Raw genomic sequence first — 19,442 nt, 5'->3', positions numbered from 1 at the left:
GTAAAGTACGTTCTTCCTGCCTTCCTTCCTTCTTTTTTTTTTTTTTTTTTGGTGGAACTGGGGTTTGAACTCAGGGTTTCATGGTTGTTAGGCAGGTGCTGTACCACTTGAGCCACTCTATCAGCTCCAAAGTACATCTTAAATGCCAGGGTTTAAAGCTGCCTTTACGATATGCCCCAGTCTCTTCCACAAGAAATGTGGTACACTTGTGTTTTAGCTGCTCACGCCTGCTTGCCACATAGTCCACGGCCCTTCCTGGTTGCCATGATCCATTCATGGGCAGCTCATGCAAGATGGGCCCATCTATCAGAAAAGGTCCTAAGGTTTTTGCTAGAACTGCTTGTACAAGGTGTTTGTTTTTTGTTGTTGTTGTTTTGTTTTTATTTTGAGACAGGGTCTTGCTATGTAGCTCAATCTGGCCTTGTTTCTCCTGCTTCAAATCTCCCCAGCACTGGGATTATAGGTGTGACCCACTATACCTGGCTCTACAAGGTGCTTCTTTGTGCTGGGACTGCTAAAAAGGGTTAATAGTTTGGTGGAGATCTGTGGTACATCTCTGTTCCTGGGTGGAGAGAGACAAGACACTAAAACCAAAGCCAAGATATAGACATGCCTCTATCATTTTCCATGCTCAGTTAAACTCACATAGCAGCCTCCAAATAACCAGTGGGCTATTTCCTGGAGAAGGACAGACATGGAGGGGAGTCTGGTGTTCTCATGCTCACTCAAACATGATGAACTCCTACTCTATCACTAAGCTGGTCTGTAGCACTAGCAGTCCTAGAGGCACTGTCAGGCCTCCAGGGAAGCCTGAGATGAACCCTCTCCTTGTGCCCCTGTTCTAGTCAATTGACAGGAGATCCTAGGGTACACAGGCCATCTGTCAGCACAGGCTGTGATTCCTCCTTCAAAATACATCTCCAGGCAATCGATGCTCACCACCTGCACTGCTACCTGCTGTGAGCCACACACACTTCCTTCACTTCACCTCAGGGTTCTCCACTTCCGGTTCCTCTTCGATCCATGTGATCCTGACGTCAGATCACAACTCTCTACTGAACCAAACTGGATGTCAGGGTCAGAGGCAATGTGTTAACAAGGCCCTCAATGACCTGATCCTCCTCTGCCCTGTCTTGTCCTAACATCCTTCTTTACCATTTTCCATCTGTATCAAAGTGCTCTAGCCACATGCAACTCCTGGCTATGCCGGCAATAAGCCTGGCATGTGCCTGACTCAGGGTCTTTGCACTTGGTGTTGTCTGCTTTGAGGAGTATTGGTTGGGCTCAAATGAAGCCCAACTGGTTCTCACATTTAAGTTTTGCTCAAGTAGGCTTTACTCAACCACTCTGAACATGGAACTATACAGCCCTCCTCCTTCCAGAGTTACATTTCTCCATTACATGTATGACATCATCGTAAGACTTCGATGTTTCAGTTATTTGCTTTATTTCCTGTCTCCTCCACTAAAAGGTAAGCTTCATAAGAGTAGGAATTGTTATATTTTGCTCACCTTTATATCACTAGGTTCTTAGATAAATGGGAGGGGGCTCAAATTAATTGAATGAATAGAAAGAAGGGAAGGAGGAATGAAAGCACAACACCTGTTACACCTGTTTCCCACTGATGAGTCTTATTAGATAAAGAGCAGAAACCCTGAATGTTCATCTGAGAGGTGAAAGCAGCCAGGCTCACCAAGTGAGCCAGCATGACTCAACTAACCTGGCTAAACTCTGAAAAAAAACAGAGGCTGTGAGCTGGGCTCCCTGTGTGACACAGTGAGAACTGTTTGGGTGACAATGATGTATGGAAGCAATAGGTGGCTAACCCCCTCCCCAGCTGCCCAGCTTTACTCACCTCCAGTACACTAGCACAGCAATGAGAAGAATGAGGCACACGAAGGTCAAGGCTGATACCACAATCAGAGGGATGATCCACTCCATCCTCCCTGGAGAGGGGCGGCTTATCATTCCAGAGGTGTTCTTCTCTGCTGCAAGGAGAAATCACCCCACTTAGATGACAGAAGGGAGTGAGCCAGGGAACCAAAGCATGATGGGAGTGCCTGCCCTCACCCCACCTCCAGTCTATGGTTTCCAGTGAACTCAGCTGCTTTCTCTGGACTACCCTGGGACAGGAGGGGCAATCTGTAGACCTTCCCATTTCTTCCCAACCCAAATATGGCCTCTTCTGCAGGTGGCATTCTCTACTAGTCAGTGGAATGAATTTGCTGATGAAGTTCACAATGTTCTTAAAGAAAGCGAAGCAGAGGAGAGATGTCAGCCTTAACATGAACATCTCAATCCAGAGGGAACTGGGGCTCACTGAGGAAATGTGACCAAGTGCTCAGAAAGGGGCACGACACAGTGTCAGAGAGCCTGCTGGGTTCTCTAGTGTGTGGGCAGAAGCAACAGTATGGTGGGTTTCCCAAAGGTAACCAGGGCAGCAAGGTAAGACTACAGTGGCACCAATTTTTGCCTCCTTCCCACCCACTGCCCCTTCCTACAGTGACTCCAGCCTGATTCTGCTCTGGTAGACCATTTGGTGGGACAACCATCCAAGTGTGAGGCTGCCTACCCTGCTGGCCAAAGGTGGGCATGGGACAAAGTGCAATGGTGCTCTTGCCTTGGCACGTGGACCAGTGACAAAGACTGAATACCAGCACCTGCTGGCAGCAGCACCTCCAGGCTTCTACCCACTGCCCCTACCACCCAGGTCCTCAGAAGTTCTGGATGTTCTCAAATCTTGTTCTCCAGAATTTCCTTTGATCCCATCACCTACCCTTGATCCTTCTAAAAGCTCAGGACAACGGAAGACAGGAAGCCACACCTCACCCTACTTGTTATATACATTTGCCTCTAGATAGCAGCCACCATCTTGGGGTTAATAGAGAAAGTCTGTGAACTGGCTCAGGATTCTCCCTGCTCAATACCTCTTATCAGGCAGCTCTTTCCTCCACCTTTCCAGCCGCCAGGAGCCTCAACAGGAGATCCAGTCTCCCTTGAACCATGGGGCAGATGCCTGGAAATGGTCAGTTAGCTGGAGTGAAGCTCAGATGCAGGACTGGGGCTGGGAGCAACACAGGTGCACAGAGGCCATCAAGAGAGGCAGGTGGCAAGGAAGCAAAGGTTAACTGTGACAGCAGGGAGAAGCCACCAAACAATCCAAAGCTAGCTGCAGGCTGACTTGTGCTCAGCAAGGATTCCACCTGCTCTGCAAAAATGAGGCCAGCACGCTGTCAGCCCAGAGTGTCCCTCTGCAGAATGGACTAAATGCAGGGCTAATCAGGCTGGGTTTCCAAGGGAGGGAAGGAGGGTTGAAAAGGAGAGAACTAATTGGCCCTGGGAGCAGATATTTAAAGAGGCAAGACTCGGAGTCGCGAGGTGGTGTGTTACAGTATGTTCCACTGGGTTTCCTTGGGTGTGCTTTACGTGCAACACCTCCTTTGTTTCAGGCACAGGTCCCTCAAACAGGTTGGGCCTCATTATCTCTAGTTCACAGGTAAGAAGACAGAGGCAGGCAGGTGAAACACACTGTTTATCAAGGGCCTTCCTGGCTGTGCCAGTGCCTTTCTCTGGGTCCCATCTTCTCATTGCATGGGTATTTGTCAGGTCCCCACTGTTATCCGGCACGGTGCTGCAGGATGGTGTCACAGGATGGGGACGGAGTATGACCTCAGACAGGAGTAACTCCCTGCCCAAGAGGGAGGAGTTATTTACAGGGCAAGAGGCAGGCCTAAGAACAACCAATCTGAATTCAGTACCCACGACAAAGGGAAATACAGGGCTCAGAAGGAAACAGCATCCAAGCCCAGGACTCCATTGCCTCCAGGAAGTAAGGTTTAGGGCAAGATCTGAAGGATGAAGGAGAGTTAGCCAGGCCAAGTGCAACGGGTGTATCCTTGGCAGAGACTATGCAAGTACAAGGATGGGAGCGTGGTCAAGAGCAAAACCTAGAAGCTAGATCAGCCAGGGATCTAAATGAAGGGAATCTGGTTACAGTCCTATGGATATGGAAGTTTCTGCAGGGTTTGACACAGAGGCAGACAAACATCAGACATGCATCCTCTCCTCCATAAAATTGTTTTTTAACTGAAAAGCAATGGCAACTAGCCAGAGGAACCAGAGTTGCAAATAAGAATAATTTTGTGGGGTCCCAACAGGGGTCAGCTCAGGCAGGCAATTATCTGGCTGATGGTAGGGGCATTTCAAAGACCTGGAGGTCCTGTTAATGGAAAAAATGTCAGGAGGGCTGCTGGAATAGGCCACAGGGCCAATTATCACAGTATTTATCCCAGGAAAGACACAGGTACCAGGGGACTCCCAGTCTTTTTTCTCTGCCACTCCTTACAGAAAAAGATTCTTGCTTAAGTGGCCACATGGTAGGCAGGCATTAGAAGGAAAATGTGAACTCACTGTCTGTCCCATCCTAGACCACTGAAAAACACTCTTGGCTAAAATCGCCACTTTCACTTACATTTTTAAATAGTCATTGGAAGTATCAGCTCTGTGGTATCTCTCTTACCCTAAACACTTTAAGACAAATTTCTAGGCCTTATGAGGGCTTAGGAGTGGTGATCTGTTTGTGAAAATCAGTGGCACTTTCACCATCCCTGAAATTGAATGCACATTTCTGTATAGGTACTTCTGTCTGTCCTCCCCTCCTCCTCTACAAGCTGAAGGTTCGTAGTTTTTGTCAGAGTCACAGAGAGGTAGGTAGGGCCAGGACCCAGAAAGATGGTAGACTCCTTGCTGTTGGAGGACAGAAGGCAAGTCTGGGTAGGGAAAGAGTCTTGAACTCACAGTGAGCAAGGGTCAGAGGTAGGCTCAGACTCAGGCTGTACCACTTGCAGTCATTTCTTCCTAACATTGTGTGATGCAGTACGATTATATTTTGGCGGCGGGTACTGGGAGGGGAGGAGAGCACTATCTGAAATCCTCAGCCCCCAAGGGCAGTGTCTATGGGGACCTCAGATTGGCAGCAACTTGTGGTGTAAGAGACCAAAGGAAACATTCTCCCAACAGTTGGATTTCGATCCTGACTCCTGGCAGGCAGTTGGATTTGCTGAGGTCTTTTCCATTAAGGCCAAACACAGGAGTGCTACCGGATTTCCATGTGGGACATGAGAAAGTCAATTTCACTTTCAAGTTCACAGCAGTTTTGTCTTCATGGCACTAGGAGCCTGAAATTGGGATTTCATATCCAGATGACCCCAAATTTTCTGACACTCTCCAGAGGAGCTCCTCTCAGCTCTAGGATAACCCCAAGTTCCTGCACAGAGAGGACATGGCCTGCTATCTGGCCCTGACATCCCGTCCTGGCACCTGCCCCTTGTGTTCCAGACACACCCACCCAATTGGTAATCATCCTTGGCTACCATCCCACCTCGCTGTCTTTCCCCTGTTGTTGCTACTGCCAAAAATGCCTTTCCCACTGGCCCCTGAAAGCTCTTACTGATCCTTCTCCTGGTCCTGGCTCTGTCTTCTCTGTAAGAGCTCCCCAAGCCCTCACTTCTGTGCTTTCTCTGGAGAGCAGAGTAAAATTGAAATCACAGGTTCAAATCCCAGTTCTGCCATTTCCTGTGTGTTGTTATTTAACCAATAACTTAAGGCAGTTTGTGCTTGAAGTTCATCTGTAAAATGGGATGAAAAGAACCTACGTCCCAGGCATGTTGGTAGACTGATTAGAAGTGTGCCTGGCACAGGCAAATGGCAAGTAAATGCCACCACAACCATCATCACCCCTTTGTGCAGTTCTTCCTGCTCATGTCACACTCCATTGTAACTGTTCTGTTGCTACCATACCTTCCCCTAAGCAGGGGATCTGCACCTGTGTTTAGAAAAAGAGGAAGAAAGCTCAATTCCTGCTCACTGTACAACTCTGTGTAAGTGTACTTTCTCTGTGCCTCACTTTCCATCTCTGTGAGTGGAGGAATGTAGTGATATGAAGATTAAATGAGTTAGTATCTGTGCTGCCTGGCACTCATCAGGACCTGGCTAAGGTTAGCTGTGGTGGCCATCAACGCCATCAGCAGTACCATTATCCATCACTATCATCCATTACTGCTCTCCTCCTCACCACCGTCTCAGCACAGCCCCAGGCAGATGGTGCTGGCATGGGTCTTTGCTGAACCTGCCTCCTCTCTGTAATACCTGAATGTGTAAGTGACAGGCACGCACACAAGGGCTGCCTCCCAGGAGACTGTTGGTCTGGACTGTTGGTAAGAAGTTAGAGCCTCAGAGTCTACCCAGAGACAAGACCACCACACTTCTTGCATTCCTTCAGAAAGAGATCTGTCCTACCACTGACTGAGTCTCTGGTCTGAACAGAATGGCAAGGTGACAGGTGCTACTGGGAACACACAGCACAGAGCACTGAATGTACGGCCAGGCCCAAGAACCTTCTCCTACCTCACATCTCCAGAGACCAGAAAATACTAGGAGTCCCCCATTACAGCAACGATATGTTCAAGCACCCCCCAGAGGATACCTGAACCTACAGAAAGTACCAAGCCCTACACATACTATGGTTTTTCCTATACAGACATGCTTATAAAGTGGTGTTTATAAACTAGGCACAGGAAGAGCTTAACAACAATATCTAATTATAAAGTAGAACAATTATGACAACATAATAGAATAAAAGTTATATGAATGTGGTCTCTCAAAACATCTCAGTGTAGTAGTCTTACCATACGATTTTGTCTTTCTTATTAAGTCAAGAACTTTGACCTTTCATTTAAAGAAAGTACTTTAGGCCTTCTCTTTGGCAGACTCAAACTATCAGCACTATTATTTCTGCATGTTGGGGCCATTCTTAAGTAAACTAAGAGTTACCTGAACACAAGTGCTGTGACACTGGGAACAATCTGATAAACAAGATAGCTACTAAAGAGACTGAACAAATGGAAGGGTGGGGTACATAGCACAGATTCACTGGACAAAGGACTGACTCACAACCCTGGTAGCAGAAGCAAGATAGTGTGTGATGTCTGCAGGCTACTCAGAATGGTGCACACTTTAAAACTATTTACTAGAATTTTCCACTTAGTATTTTTGGACTGCAGTTGACTGTGGGTAATGTAAACTATGGAAAGCAAAGTGGGGTTGGGGTGGCTACTGTGTAAATCATTCAGCACAAATGAGGCAGTATGTTCTGTGACAGTATGATCCTGCACTTAAGTCAGGTAGACCTGGCTATAAACTCTGTCTTGCTTCTCTGTGTGGCTTTGGGGAAGTGATTGCCAACTGCTGAGCCTCTGGTTCCTTCCCTACTAAAGGGAGACCGGTTGTAATGTTCTCCTCTCTGGGAAGCCATGAGGATGAAGTGACATAATCTGTGTGAAGCAACATAATTTTAGGGCCAGATGCAAATGAAGTCATGGGGCCCCTTGTTCAAAAGTTTAAAATTAGAGTTTCAAGGAGGAGTACTGTAGCATGAGGGTAGGTGAGGGTACTTCTGAGCACAGTGCCAGATCACAGTGCCCGACACAGTGGAGAGGCCCAAGGTTAGGGAACATGCCTGCTTTGCAAACGTCTTCCAAACAAAGTGGGAGCAGCATGCTAACCAACCCTCTCTGGGCATATGCAGAAGGGACGTAGGGCAGACTTAAACACCTCCCTACTGCCTCTCCTCCTCCTAGTATTCATCTTAGCATCCAGCAGAATCTGAATAAAGTGCCTCCATTCTGCTTTTTAAAAAAATAAAAAAAAAAAAAGAAAAGAAAAACAGTTTTCAGTGGCATATGTCACCACTGAATTAATGCTGTTTGCCTTTTACTGGCTTGGCTCTTATCCCAGTAGAAGCAAATAAAAACGGAGTACAATGTACTATAAATGCGACAGGCAGAGATACATCAGATGGACCCAGCTGAAATATGCTTCCTGCCCCACAGCGAGGGCTCAGCTCCAGCTATGGGACAAGAACTTCCATGTCGTCAGGACTAAAACTAGCGTGGGTCTGCGAGGGTACTGCCGGGACTGGGAAAAGCATGTGCTTTCCTTTTCAGAGCGATCAGGAGGAGGAGGAGGATTACTTTCCAGCTCATAAATGGACAGCCTCCTTCCATTCTGGGCAATGTTACCACTTTTGTTCTGAGTAACACCCTCATTAAAAACCACCCACTGTGAATTAAGGTGGCTGCTTTTTTTTTCAATTGTGATTAAAAAAAAAACCCCACATAATATAAAATTTGCCATCTTAACCATGTCTAAACATGGAGTTTAATAGTGTTAAGTGTATTTACATTGTTCAAACAATCTCCAGAACTTTTTCATTTTACAAAGCTAAACTCTGTACCCACTAGACTCATCTCTTGCTGGTGCTGGTGGCTCATGCCTATAATCTTAGCTACTAGGGAGGCCAAGACAAGGGAGGATCATGGTTCCAGGCAAGATGGGCAAAAAAGTTTGGGAGATCCCATTTCAATGGAAAAAAGCAGGGCATGGTGGCGACCAGTGATAGCAGAAAACTTAAAAATAGGCCCAGGCTGGCCTGGGAAAAAAGTGAGATCCTCCAAAATAACCAGAGCAAAAAGGTCTGGAGGTGTGGCTCAAGTTGTACAGCTCCTGCTTAGCAAGCACAAAGTCCTGAGTTGAAATCCCAGTACCACCAAAAGAACACCAAACAAAAACCCCCAAACAGTAAACACAACTCTCCACTCCCCCAGCTTCTGGCAACCACCCTTCTACGCACTGTTTCTATGAGTTGCACTAATCCAGTCCTTATAGAAGTGGAATAGCACGGTATTTGTCTTTTCTGTGACTGGCTTATTTCACTTAGCAATGTCCTTAAGGTTCATCCACGATGTAGCACGTGACAGAATTTCCTTTGTAGGACTGAATAATGTTCCATTGTATGTACCACATTTTGGTTACGCACTCATCCACTGATGGACACGAGCTGCCTCTACCCCTCGGCTACTGTGTGAATAGCGCTGCTATAAACATGGATATCCAAGTATCTCTTAGAGATCTTCGTGTCCACCCTTTTAAGTGTCCATCCAGAAGTGGAATTGCTGGTCATATGGTAACTGTATTTTCAAATTTCTGAGGAATGGAATGGGTCTACTGTTTGCCACAATAGCTGCACTACTTTATGTTCCCACTAGCAGTGTGTATACTAGCAGTGTGTATAAAGAGTTCCCATTTCTCTACATTTTTATCAGCTGTTGGTTTTTTTGTGGCAGTACTGGGGTTTGTACAGAGCCTTGAGCTTGCTAGGCAGGTGCTCTACCATTTGACCCACATCCTTTGTCCTCTGTGTTTTAGTTATTTTTTAGGTAGGGTCTCACATTTTTCACCTGGGGTCAGTCTTGGCCCATAACCCTACTTGTGCCCCCCATGTAGCTGGGATGACAGATGTGTGTCACCATGCACAGCCACTGTTTTGTTTTTTTTGTAGAAGACATGCTAACTGAAGTGGTATAACAACCTTTACTACAGGGCCATATGACCTGCCTTTATTTTTCTGGAGTTTTGAGATGACGTGAACCACTACTGCAGAGAAACATTTTTTTTTTTTTTGGGTCACAGATGCACATATTCTGCACCAGCCCTGGTTCTGTGATCCAGGTAACACACATGAGTTGGGGACCAGAGCACCATTTTGTCTCCTGAGGTTCTTGTAAACAAAGCTCCTACTCCCTTTCACACAGGCCTGCTTTACCAGACCTAGATAATCAAGTGATGCTCTGTCATCTCTACTAGATGTTGGAAAATTGAAGGTGTTTGATAATTTCTAATTTAGTTCCAAGCTACTAAGTGCTAACCTACCAGATGCCTGTCATGGACACTTGGTTTCAACATCATGTGACTCCCAAATGAGTTGGGGACAGAAACTAGACACCACCTTCATATCAAGTGTCCTGTTCACTACAACCTGAATTCCTGACTGTAGCTTCTTGGCGGGGGTCTGGTTTTCTACACCAAGAGATGTATATCTGTCCTAATTCACAGATCACTTGGTGAGAAAGAAACTTCCAGATTACTGTGTAGAAAGAAAGTAAACCATATATGAAAGACAGGAAACCACGTTAAGCTATCCAGAGCAGGGGCAGACAGAGTTAGACAGAAAACATCTCTCAAAAAAGGAATCTGACCAACACAGGTAGTATTTGCTGAGAACTACTTCTGGTATCCATAAGTGCCTGATGTAATTTATTTGAAGTAAAGTACACAACTTCCAGACAGCTGGGTATTGCATTTCTGCCCTGTCTTCATGGCTGCATTGTTGCCAAGGTTTGTCTTTAAGGACTCTCTTTTTTCCTCCAGGGAATTTCCTTCCAAAGGGAACTGCATTGATGCTGTAATTCAGGGTTCAAGTTTGACACTACCAGTATTTTGGACCTGACACTTCCTTGTTGAGCGGATGTGCTGTGTACTGTAGTGTTCACCAGTGTCTCCGCCTGGCCTCTACCCACTAGATGTCAGCAGTAACCTTCCCCCAAGTGACAACAAAAATGTTTCCAAGTACTGCCAAACAACCCCGCGGGAGGGATAAAAACACACCCAGATAAGAACTTCTGCCCCAAGAGGAAAACTGGTAGCTCCCTAGAAACACACTAAAATCTGCATTTAATAATATTTCATCTAAACTGTCTCTTGCTCACTCCGCGAGCAGTACTGGACCCAGAGTGAGGCAGCACAGCATGTCCTGGGTACACTCCTGACTCTCCTGAGCCTGGGTGCATAATGCCATGACAGTACGGCGCTCCAGGTGGCACTGTAGATAGGTGGCAAATGGAGATGGCCTTCAGAACAGGCGGGGCCAGCCCCCAACAAATGTGAACGGAGGAAGTTATTATTTCAATTATCAAAGGATTTTAAGTTGGTGTTCTTTAGAGTCTGAGTGTTCCAAGAGTACTTTACCGTATCCCCACAGGAGAGGAGTGGGTCTGCTCTGACTCAGAGCAGAAAAGCAGCTCAGGGGCTCTTCCAATTCGGTCTACTAACAGCTCATGGACCTTACAAAAGCAGGCTAGGGGTGAGATTTGGCCTGTAGGCTGTCATTTGCCATGTTAACCTGGACCATCCCCTTACCAGTTGGCTCAGGGCTGAGCTGCCAAGGAACAAGTGTTTAGAAGCTGGGATATAAACAAGATTCAATCTGAAAAAAAGAGGAATCAAAAATGGCCAATCCCAGAATGGTGATGATCTGCAGACTCTGTGCAGCTGAAATTTTTGGCTAGGGCACGCTGTACCACACACCATCGAGAACATTACTGCATCAACTGGCTGGGACTGTGTCTCCACACCCAGGCTGTGGCTACTGTGGCTCCCATCTGCCAGAGCTCCACGCACCGCACATCCGGTGGAGGGCTGTGCACTAGAGAGATGCCAGAGGAAGCTTTGCTGAGGGGGAGTGACTGTGAGGACACACACATGCACACGCATACACACGCCTCCACCCCCGGAGCAGGCTTCCAGAACAGTGCTAACTACAGGGGCCACCACTCCAGGAGAGAATGAATGCATGCAAGCAGTTCCTATCTGACCCAGGTATGTGTTTAAGTTTGGCACATGAAACAACAAAAAAATTGTTTTAAAGATTTGAAGTCACTTAAAATTTGGGAGATTCTTTCCCCAAACCTGGATTTCTGACAATGAGGCATTTCAATGGCAATAGTCACTTGGAACTGAGTGAGGTGGGCCATTGGATAAAAGATGAGTGTACACTAGTTTGCTACAGTCCTCACCACTCCCTAACATTCAACACCTGGTTCTTGTCCTTTTTCTGGCGGTACTGGGGTTTGAACTCAGGGCCTTAAGATTGCTAGGCAAGTGCTCTTATCGCTTGAGCCACTCTACCAGCCCGAACACCTGGTCCTTGAACTGAAAGGACCTGTGTGACTTTCAGAAGTGAGTTTGCCATTTCTTCCATGGAAGGATTTCTTCTTCTCCTCCTCCAGGAAAGAGCACTTACAACTACTATAAATATCAAAGGAATTTAAAGATGCCCTTTTGGAGATGCTTTTCAAAATATAATAGTTTGTCAAATTATACTTTTTTTTTTTTTTGGTGCTACTGGAGTTTGAACTCAAGGCCTTGTACTTGCTAGGCAGGCGCTCTACCACCTCAGCCATACCACCAGCCCGAACATTATTGCTTTTTTCAAAGAACTGGTTTTACTCAATGTGAATAAAAGATAAATGTGAAACTGAGTTAAACAAATCACTGCAAACATTAAAATGATGGTTATTTCAGTTAAAGAAAGATGAATACCACGCTGGAGGAGGCAGACAGGGCATAGGAAGGAACGGATGGAAGTGGAGTGAGACCATGGGGACTGCAGACTGATGTGGCCTTACTGGTTTTGCCCTCTGGTCACACAAATCCATTATGAATGAATGACATATATGTATTTCTGCCTGAGCCAGGCACTGGCGAGTGACAGATTGTGGATGTTTCCATAGTTTACTGGAATATAAGCATGTCTACTAACTTAAGTATTGTCTATGGCTGCTTTTGTGCTATAAAGCACAGTTGAGTAGGTGTGAGAACTGTGGTCTGCAAAGTTGGAAATATTTACTGGATGGGCTTTTGCTGAAAAAGTTTGCAACCTCAGGCTTAGATGATCTCCACCACCGCATTCAAATTTAGATTACCTGACGTTTCTGAGAAGCATCTGCTTTACGAAGAACTAAACCTTCATTTGAGGGTGGCGGAGTTCTTATTACAAGTGCCTGGGTCCGTGGGATTTCTTGCAGGACATTTTTAATGACAGCTAATTGGGGACCAGGGTTGGTGTGCTCCTTATTGTCTGTGGACAATTGCCAAAAAGACCTTCTCATAGCTGCCATTGCTACTGTGTGGCACTTGGGCTGGTGACAGCCCCTCCTTCTTGTCACCACAAGGAGGGTGACTCACCTTCTGCACTAAGGAGCTATCATCACTTCCACTCTACAGATGAGGCCCCTGAGCAGAGAACCTTGCCTGAGGGCCCTGAGTGAGTGAGGGGCCAAGCCTACTGGGTTGATCGGATTCCAAAAGCCACTCATGCCAAGACTGTAAATGTTCTGTACCTGAGGGGTTGAAGATGGACTTGGGAATCCCCAAGGTTTGCCATCTGTTTCTTCTCTCCTTTCCATGGAATCTAGAATCTGACTCCACCGGCAGTAACTGATTTCCGCTTACCTGCAGCTGCCCCTCTCCAGCTTCCAAAGCCATAAAGCATCTCAACCCCAGCTCTTAACGCCAGATTTTCAGGAGTCTGGTCAGGTCGCGCCTACGAGGAGCAGCCTGAGAATTGCTACTGTGCCACACTCCTTGGTCTAGAGGTTGAACCATGCAGGTTTGAAAATTCATTCCAATGCACCCCCCTTGTCTTTGGAAACAACACAGTAGTCTGAGCCACATCAATACTACCTCCAGTCTGGACTTCTGCCTCCCCTACATAATTAATCTACATGCAGAGACCCAAGGGATCTCCTAAAAAAAGCGAACGAGACGACACACCAGCCCTGTTGAATTCTGCTACTGGTTTCTCATCTCAAGTACAATCAAGTCCCCAACATGGCTGACACATTCTTCCTTATCTGAGATCTGTCAATCTCTAAATGCATGCCTTCAACTCTCCTTCCGTAGTGCAACTAACACGGCCTTCCGAAAGTTATTAACACAATTAAATTCATCTCCTGTAATGGTCTTCAGACCTGCTATTCATACAGCCTAGAATGTTCTTCTCTGAATCTCTGTACAGCTAGCTTCTCCTCACCCTGTGCATCTCTGTTTAAATGTTATCCATGACACTCAACTCCACAAGGTCCCCCTCCTTGACACTAGCAATTAACGCTATTTAAACGCATGCATTTGTTTACTGGAATATTCTCGAGTTGTCCCATTAGAATGCAAACCAGGAGATCAGAAGTTTGTCTTGATTTGTGCTCTATTCCCAACGTCCAGTGCAGTGTCTGGTACACACTGGATGCTCTGTATTTCTTTACTATGCAAGAAATTCAACTTTTTCACAGCAATCCCTTAGAGAGAATGTCACAGTCATGTAAGAATGTTCGTAATTGGCCCCAGATATCCTTCACCCAATTCCATAGAAGGCTACTGTTTACCTTTCCTCACCAACCACGGCAAACTGAGCAACACCCATGGGAGACCCCTACTAAAAAAAAATTAGTTCATACCAGCTTTACGAGGAAAGTAATTCAAAACATGAAAATTTATTCTAAGTTGTGTCTTAACATACGAGATCTCAGCTTTAGATGAATTTTAATGTTTACAAGTGCAAAAGCAAATAAATATTTACCAGTTGCCTTTTTTTTGCACTCTTATAACTCCACAACAGCTTCGATGCAAAAAAAAAAAAATTGTTGCTAAACATCTTGTAGTCTAGCAAAATGAAGAATTTCTTATTAAGAAAGCCCCTAACAGTAACAGCAGCTCCTCACGCCATGACTCCTTTGTGGAAACTATCATGGGGTTCATTAAAGTTTAAGTGTGGATCAAGCCTTGTACAGGTCTCACCTCCTATAAATGGGGCAATTCACACAGGGCCATCACAGAATAAAATACCTGCTCTCCCCAGAGTGAAGCTTTCCATTCTATAGGTTTCAATGAAGAGGCACTTCTCCAGAATGTCCCTCCACTAAGACACAACCTCCTGTTCATTTCCTCTACTAACATCTCACAATCAAAAAACTTGAGTTAAGGCCAAGGAGGACTATGGTTCAAGGCCAGCCCAGGCCAAAAATAATAATAATAATAATAATCAGCAAAACTTTGCATGATGGTGTGTGTCTGTAATCACAACCAGGAGGAGGTCTGAGGCTAGCCCCAGGCAAAAATGTGAGACCCTATCTGAAAAAAGGCTAAAGCAAAAAAAGGACTAGGGTGTGGCTCAAGTGGTAGAGCACCTGCCTAGCAAATGCAAGGCCCTGAGTTCACACCCCAGTATTGCAAAAACAATAAAAAAACAGTCAAACAAAAACCTTGAGTTAGGTTGTTTTCTGGTTTGCCTGCTAATGTCCCTGCTATCTACTTTCCTGGCCTGTGCTCTAGCCAGCTGCTGTCAACCACTTGTCTTTTCCTTTCTACTATCAGGCAGCATCAGGCTTTCCTGGCAGAGCATCAGTCTAGCGCCTGGCACAAATGAAGTCACCATAATAGGTGTGCTCAATAAATGACTAAGGAATGAAATCTTAATGGACAGACTTCTTAGGCCCAGTGTCTTTCTATTCGTTTCTATCACTGTCTGATGGACACCCTTGGAGTTACTCTGAAGTAAGGATACGAATGTCAGGGAAAAACTTACACTCCAGCCAAGAAAAAGGGGAAGGCTCTTCTGACCAGGATAAAATAGGGAGAGACACCCTGGCAGGCCCAGATGCACACGTGCACCTTTGACATCAGGAATATGCCTACCTCTTGACTCTTCACAACCCCCCCTTCCCCTGGCAGTTCACAGCAACATGGGCCCCCCCTCCCGAGGAAGACCAGTACCACTTACCTGGATTAACAGTGATAAATTTGCTATCTTCAGAAAATCGGTCCCCTCGGGACGTAGGCTTTTTAGATGTTATTTCAGGCCTCCTGGGGTCACCTCCTGCATAATGATCCTCTGTGGCTGTGGGGGGCACTTGGGTGGGGATGACCTCATCAGAGTCCAGGCCAGGCTGGTTGGTGGGAGTGGCAGGGTGGCCCTGCCCCTGCCAAGGTATAGTCTGATGTCCACCCCCCTGAGCAGTCCTGTGGGGAGACGAGGGGGTGGGGGTGGGTGCTGTCTGGTTCTGCTCCTCAGTGGCGTGGGTCACCCCACTCTTTTCTTTCTTCTCAGAGTCCTTCTCCCCCTCCTCCTCATGCTCCCGCTCCCCATCCTCGCTCTCGCTTTTCTCATCCTTCTCTCCTTCCTCTGTACCCTCGCCGTCCTTGGTTGGTGCCGAGTTGCCATCAGGCCCTGGAGAAGCCAAGGCTTCAGTGGTGGCAAGAACTGGCCTCACTGCTTGCTTGCTGGCTGCGGCAGCCGTTGGGAGGCGTGTAGGCCACACAGTGCTGGGGAAGGAGGAGATGCCACCACCACCAAACCCCAAGCCAGCCAGGAGCGTGCTGGTGACCACCGAGGCCACGGTGGCTTGGCTGCCACTGGAAGAGGGGCCCATCCCAGTTGCCATGGAAACAAATGAGAAAGGGATGCCAGAGGACGTCCAGGTAGAAGACCCAGAGCTGATGGGGGCCATGTCCGCTGAAGAGGCAGGAGAGGCTGTGGGCTGTATCCCCAGGAAGGATGGAGAAGAGACAGGAGGAAAAAGCAGAATGGTATCAGTAATTAGGATTGATACGAGACCCTGCTTTGTAAAACCTCAAAGAATTTTGTTCATCCATCCTATGAGTTTTTCTAAACTATGGTGTGAAAAATTGCCTATGTATGACAGATCCAGTGTGACCAACTCTTCCTTTAATGGTCTTACAATTACTGTCAACACATTAAAAACTTAGTGCATCCAACCCAGCTTTCCAGTGAACTTGCTCAGGACAGGGCTAAGTGGCAAAAAAGAAAATAAAAGCTGGCTTAGAAACAGACAATGAAGACATAGTCAGCCAGCAACATCAGATGGGCCACTGTTCTTGGGGTGACAGAGGCAGGAGTCCTTTGCTTTTATGGCGACCACAGCACCACAGGTGAACATGGGAGCTCTGAGGTCTAGAAGGGCCCTGGAATCTGGTCCAACTCTGTCATCTGGCAGTGAGGGAATGGGTACACTTAGAGGGACAGTGGCCTTCCCAGGTCTGCAGTGGTGGGCTCAAAGGCAGGAGCCCCAGTCTGCACCACAAGCACTGGGAACTGGTTTCCATCCTTGCTCTTGCATGTTAAGTGGGGTCCAGCCACTGTTCCTTTCAGAGTCTCTGGGCTTGTCCATGGCAAAATCTAGGCCCACGTAGACGACAGTGTCACCATCAGCAGCAACAGTTCCATTTAACAAGTGCCAACTATGAGCCAGGGCTTTCCATGCTACCCTGGAGGTAGGCATGTTCATGACGCCATTTTACAGGTGAGGAACTGAGGCTCACAAATGCAAAGGAACTCATCCAAGATGCATGGCTAGGAAGGCTTAGGGGGCAGGGTTGCCTGGGTCCAGACCTCAGTTCATTCTTCCCATTATACTAAACTCAGGCTCAGTGATGGAGTTTTATTCACATAGGTATCCTAAGTCAACAGGAAGTGTTGTTCTGGGATGTAAGTTTAATTTCAGTTCTTGTGTACAGAATCTAAAATCTTATCTCCTCATTTATGCAGTTCAAAACAATTCACAGAAAACTCAGATTTCATGACTCCATCATCAAGTTTTACTTTGAAAACTCAACAGTTTTTAAAGACAGTCATGTGAGAAAGTTGAGTTCTGAGGTCAGTTAATGAAAACCAAATGCTACAGAGATAAAGTCAGGCAGCCTGGACACGAGTGGAGGACCCCTCATTTGCTCTCTGGGTAAGGTTGAGCACATTACTTTTACTCACTTTGCCTTGATTTTCTTATCTGTAATATGTGAATTAATAGTAACATCAGCTTTGTGGGCTGTTTTGAAAAATCAAACAAAATAATCTGTGTCTGAAATCCCAGAAGTGCCTAGTGAGTTTCAGGCTAGTATTGTTACCAGCAGTATTAGGGTTAGTATGATGATTACTAGTTGTACCAGGAATAGGAAAACTGAGATATTAGTTCAAGATCACGCAAATTTGCATATCCATGTGACTTGGAGCTGGTGACAACCTCTGAATTTAGAATATGCCAAATGAAGGCCTTAGAAAAGATTTTCTGTATTGTCTGGTTCCAGGAATCATAAAATATTAAATATATGCAAGATTTTTATTTTGACAAAATTAGGAGCCTCTAATGTTGTCACACAGTTGTTTTTCTAATGTATTGAATTATAAAGACTGAATAATATAATTTTTTCTCATATTTTAACCTCACATTGAGTGGTTCAATAACATTATACTGCCACCTCGTGGTAAGAATAGTAACTGCATGCAAATTAACGCCCAGTCCTGAAAAAGCAACCCAGCAATTGTTACCACCACTTACCACTCCGGTTTTCACGATTCTGGTCCCTTGGAATATTCGGGTGGTATTAGCTGAGAAATAAAGAAGTCACAATGTAAACAACATACCATTTTTTTGGGTTGGGATTCCAACAAAATTTATGGACATAGATCTGAATTTCCATGTCACGAAGTATTATTCTGTGGTAGATTTTTTTTTCCCCCAACCATTTCAAAATATAAAATCCTTCTTACCTTGTGAATTGAGCAAAATCATGTAGAGAGCTGGATATATCCTACGATAATCTATTAATTTAAACTTTAAAAAATTTTTTAGTTTTGCTTTACTGAGGTACAACTTACATACACAAAACACCTACGATTTGTAAGTATACAGTTGAACTATATTTTGCATATATGAATACCTGCGCAACTACCACTCACTTTAACATATCGATGTTCTCCAGTGCTGTTCGGCCTTGGTAAGAGTTTTGCCTATTTTTAAACTGATTCTAGTACGCATCATTAACTTGTAAGAGTTTATCTTAAATTAGTATTTTTGCCCTTTCTTAAAAATGCAACAACTTCTAGTAACTGAACCCTTTCTCGCCTGACTTCCCTTTTTTACTTTGACATATACTTTATTTCTGTTTTAAAATCCTGTAAGGTATTGACTGAATGTTTGGTTTCAGGTGGAAATACAATTTTATATTAACTGTGTCTTCTCCTTTCTGATGTTAGTTCTTCTTGCACTTCTGTTCTCCCATATGGTTTGATTAAACAATATTAACTTAATTTTTTTTTAATTGTGGGAAGATGGACACGGCATAAAATTGAGCATCTTTACCACTGTTAAATGAATGGTTCAGTAACGTTAAGGACGTTGATATTTCTGGGTAACCATCCCTCACCATCCCATGTCTTTCGAATTTCTTGAAAAAATGAAACTCTATACCTTCAACAACTCATTCCCTCCTACCCCATTCCTGGCAACCGCCACCCAACTTTCTACCTCCATGAATTTGACCATTCTGGATACCTCATATAAATGCAGTCATTCACATTTGCATTTTTGCATGTTTCACTTCTCATACTGTCCTCAAGGACCATCCATGTGTCAAAATGTGCCAGAAGGCGGAATAATATTCTCTTGGATGTCAACACCACATTTGTTTAGTCATTCATTGGTTGACGGACAGTCTGCTTTTTGGCTACTGTGACTAGGCTAAATATTATAACTTAAAAAATGTCAAACTTTTTCTTTGTGGTTATTTCAAAAAGCATCTGAGCCTATTAACTGAAAACCTGCCTCCTACATACATGGCACGGAAACTTTAGTAAAAATGCTAATTACCAAAATAAATAATACTTGCATCTGCTGTGGTCTTTTTAAAATCTAAACCAGAAATGGCAACTAGCCTACATATATTTGTTTGCTCTCCAAGCTTATTTTAAAAAACCA

At 45.3% G+C, this 19,442-nt stretch overlaps 1 protein-coding gene across 3 annotated transcripts in view; it reads right to left on the bottom strand.

Moving 5' to 3' along the window:
- The window catches only part of Ptprg (protein tyrosine phosphatase receptor type G), a 658,629-nt gene that overhangs the window by 76,140 nt on the left and 563,047 nt on the right, over window positions 1–19,442 (bottom strand). For 2 of the 3 annotated variants that reach the window (XM_074044096.1, XM_074044099.1), the window contains exons 11-13: window positions 18,024–18,073; window positions 15,452–16,208; window positions 1,856–1,988 (exon numbers count right to left, since the gene is read on the bottom strand). In XM_074044096.1, the coding sequence (XP_073900197.1) occupies window positions 1,856–1,988; window positions 15,452–16,208; window positions 18,024–18,073 (940 nt within the window). The remainder of the gene's footprint in view (window positions 1–1,855; window positions 1,989–15,451; window positions 16,209–18,023; window positions 18,074–19,442) is intronic. The other variant, XM_074044097.1, reaches the window with a different exon arrangement.

Source organism: Castor canadensis, chromosome 10 (assembly GCF_047511655.1).
Source record: "Castor canadensis chromosome 10, mCasCan1.hap1v2, whole genome shotgun sequence".
NCBI classification, from domain to species: Eukaryota; Metazoa; Chordata; class Mammalia; order Rodentia; family Castoridae; genus Castor; species Castor canadensis.
The sequence above is the reverse complement of the archived record's forward strand: the minus strand, read 5'-3'. Positions and strand labels throughout refer to the sequence as shown.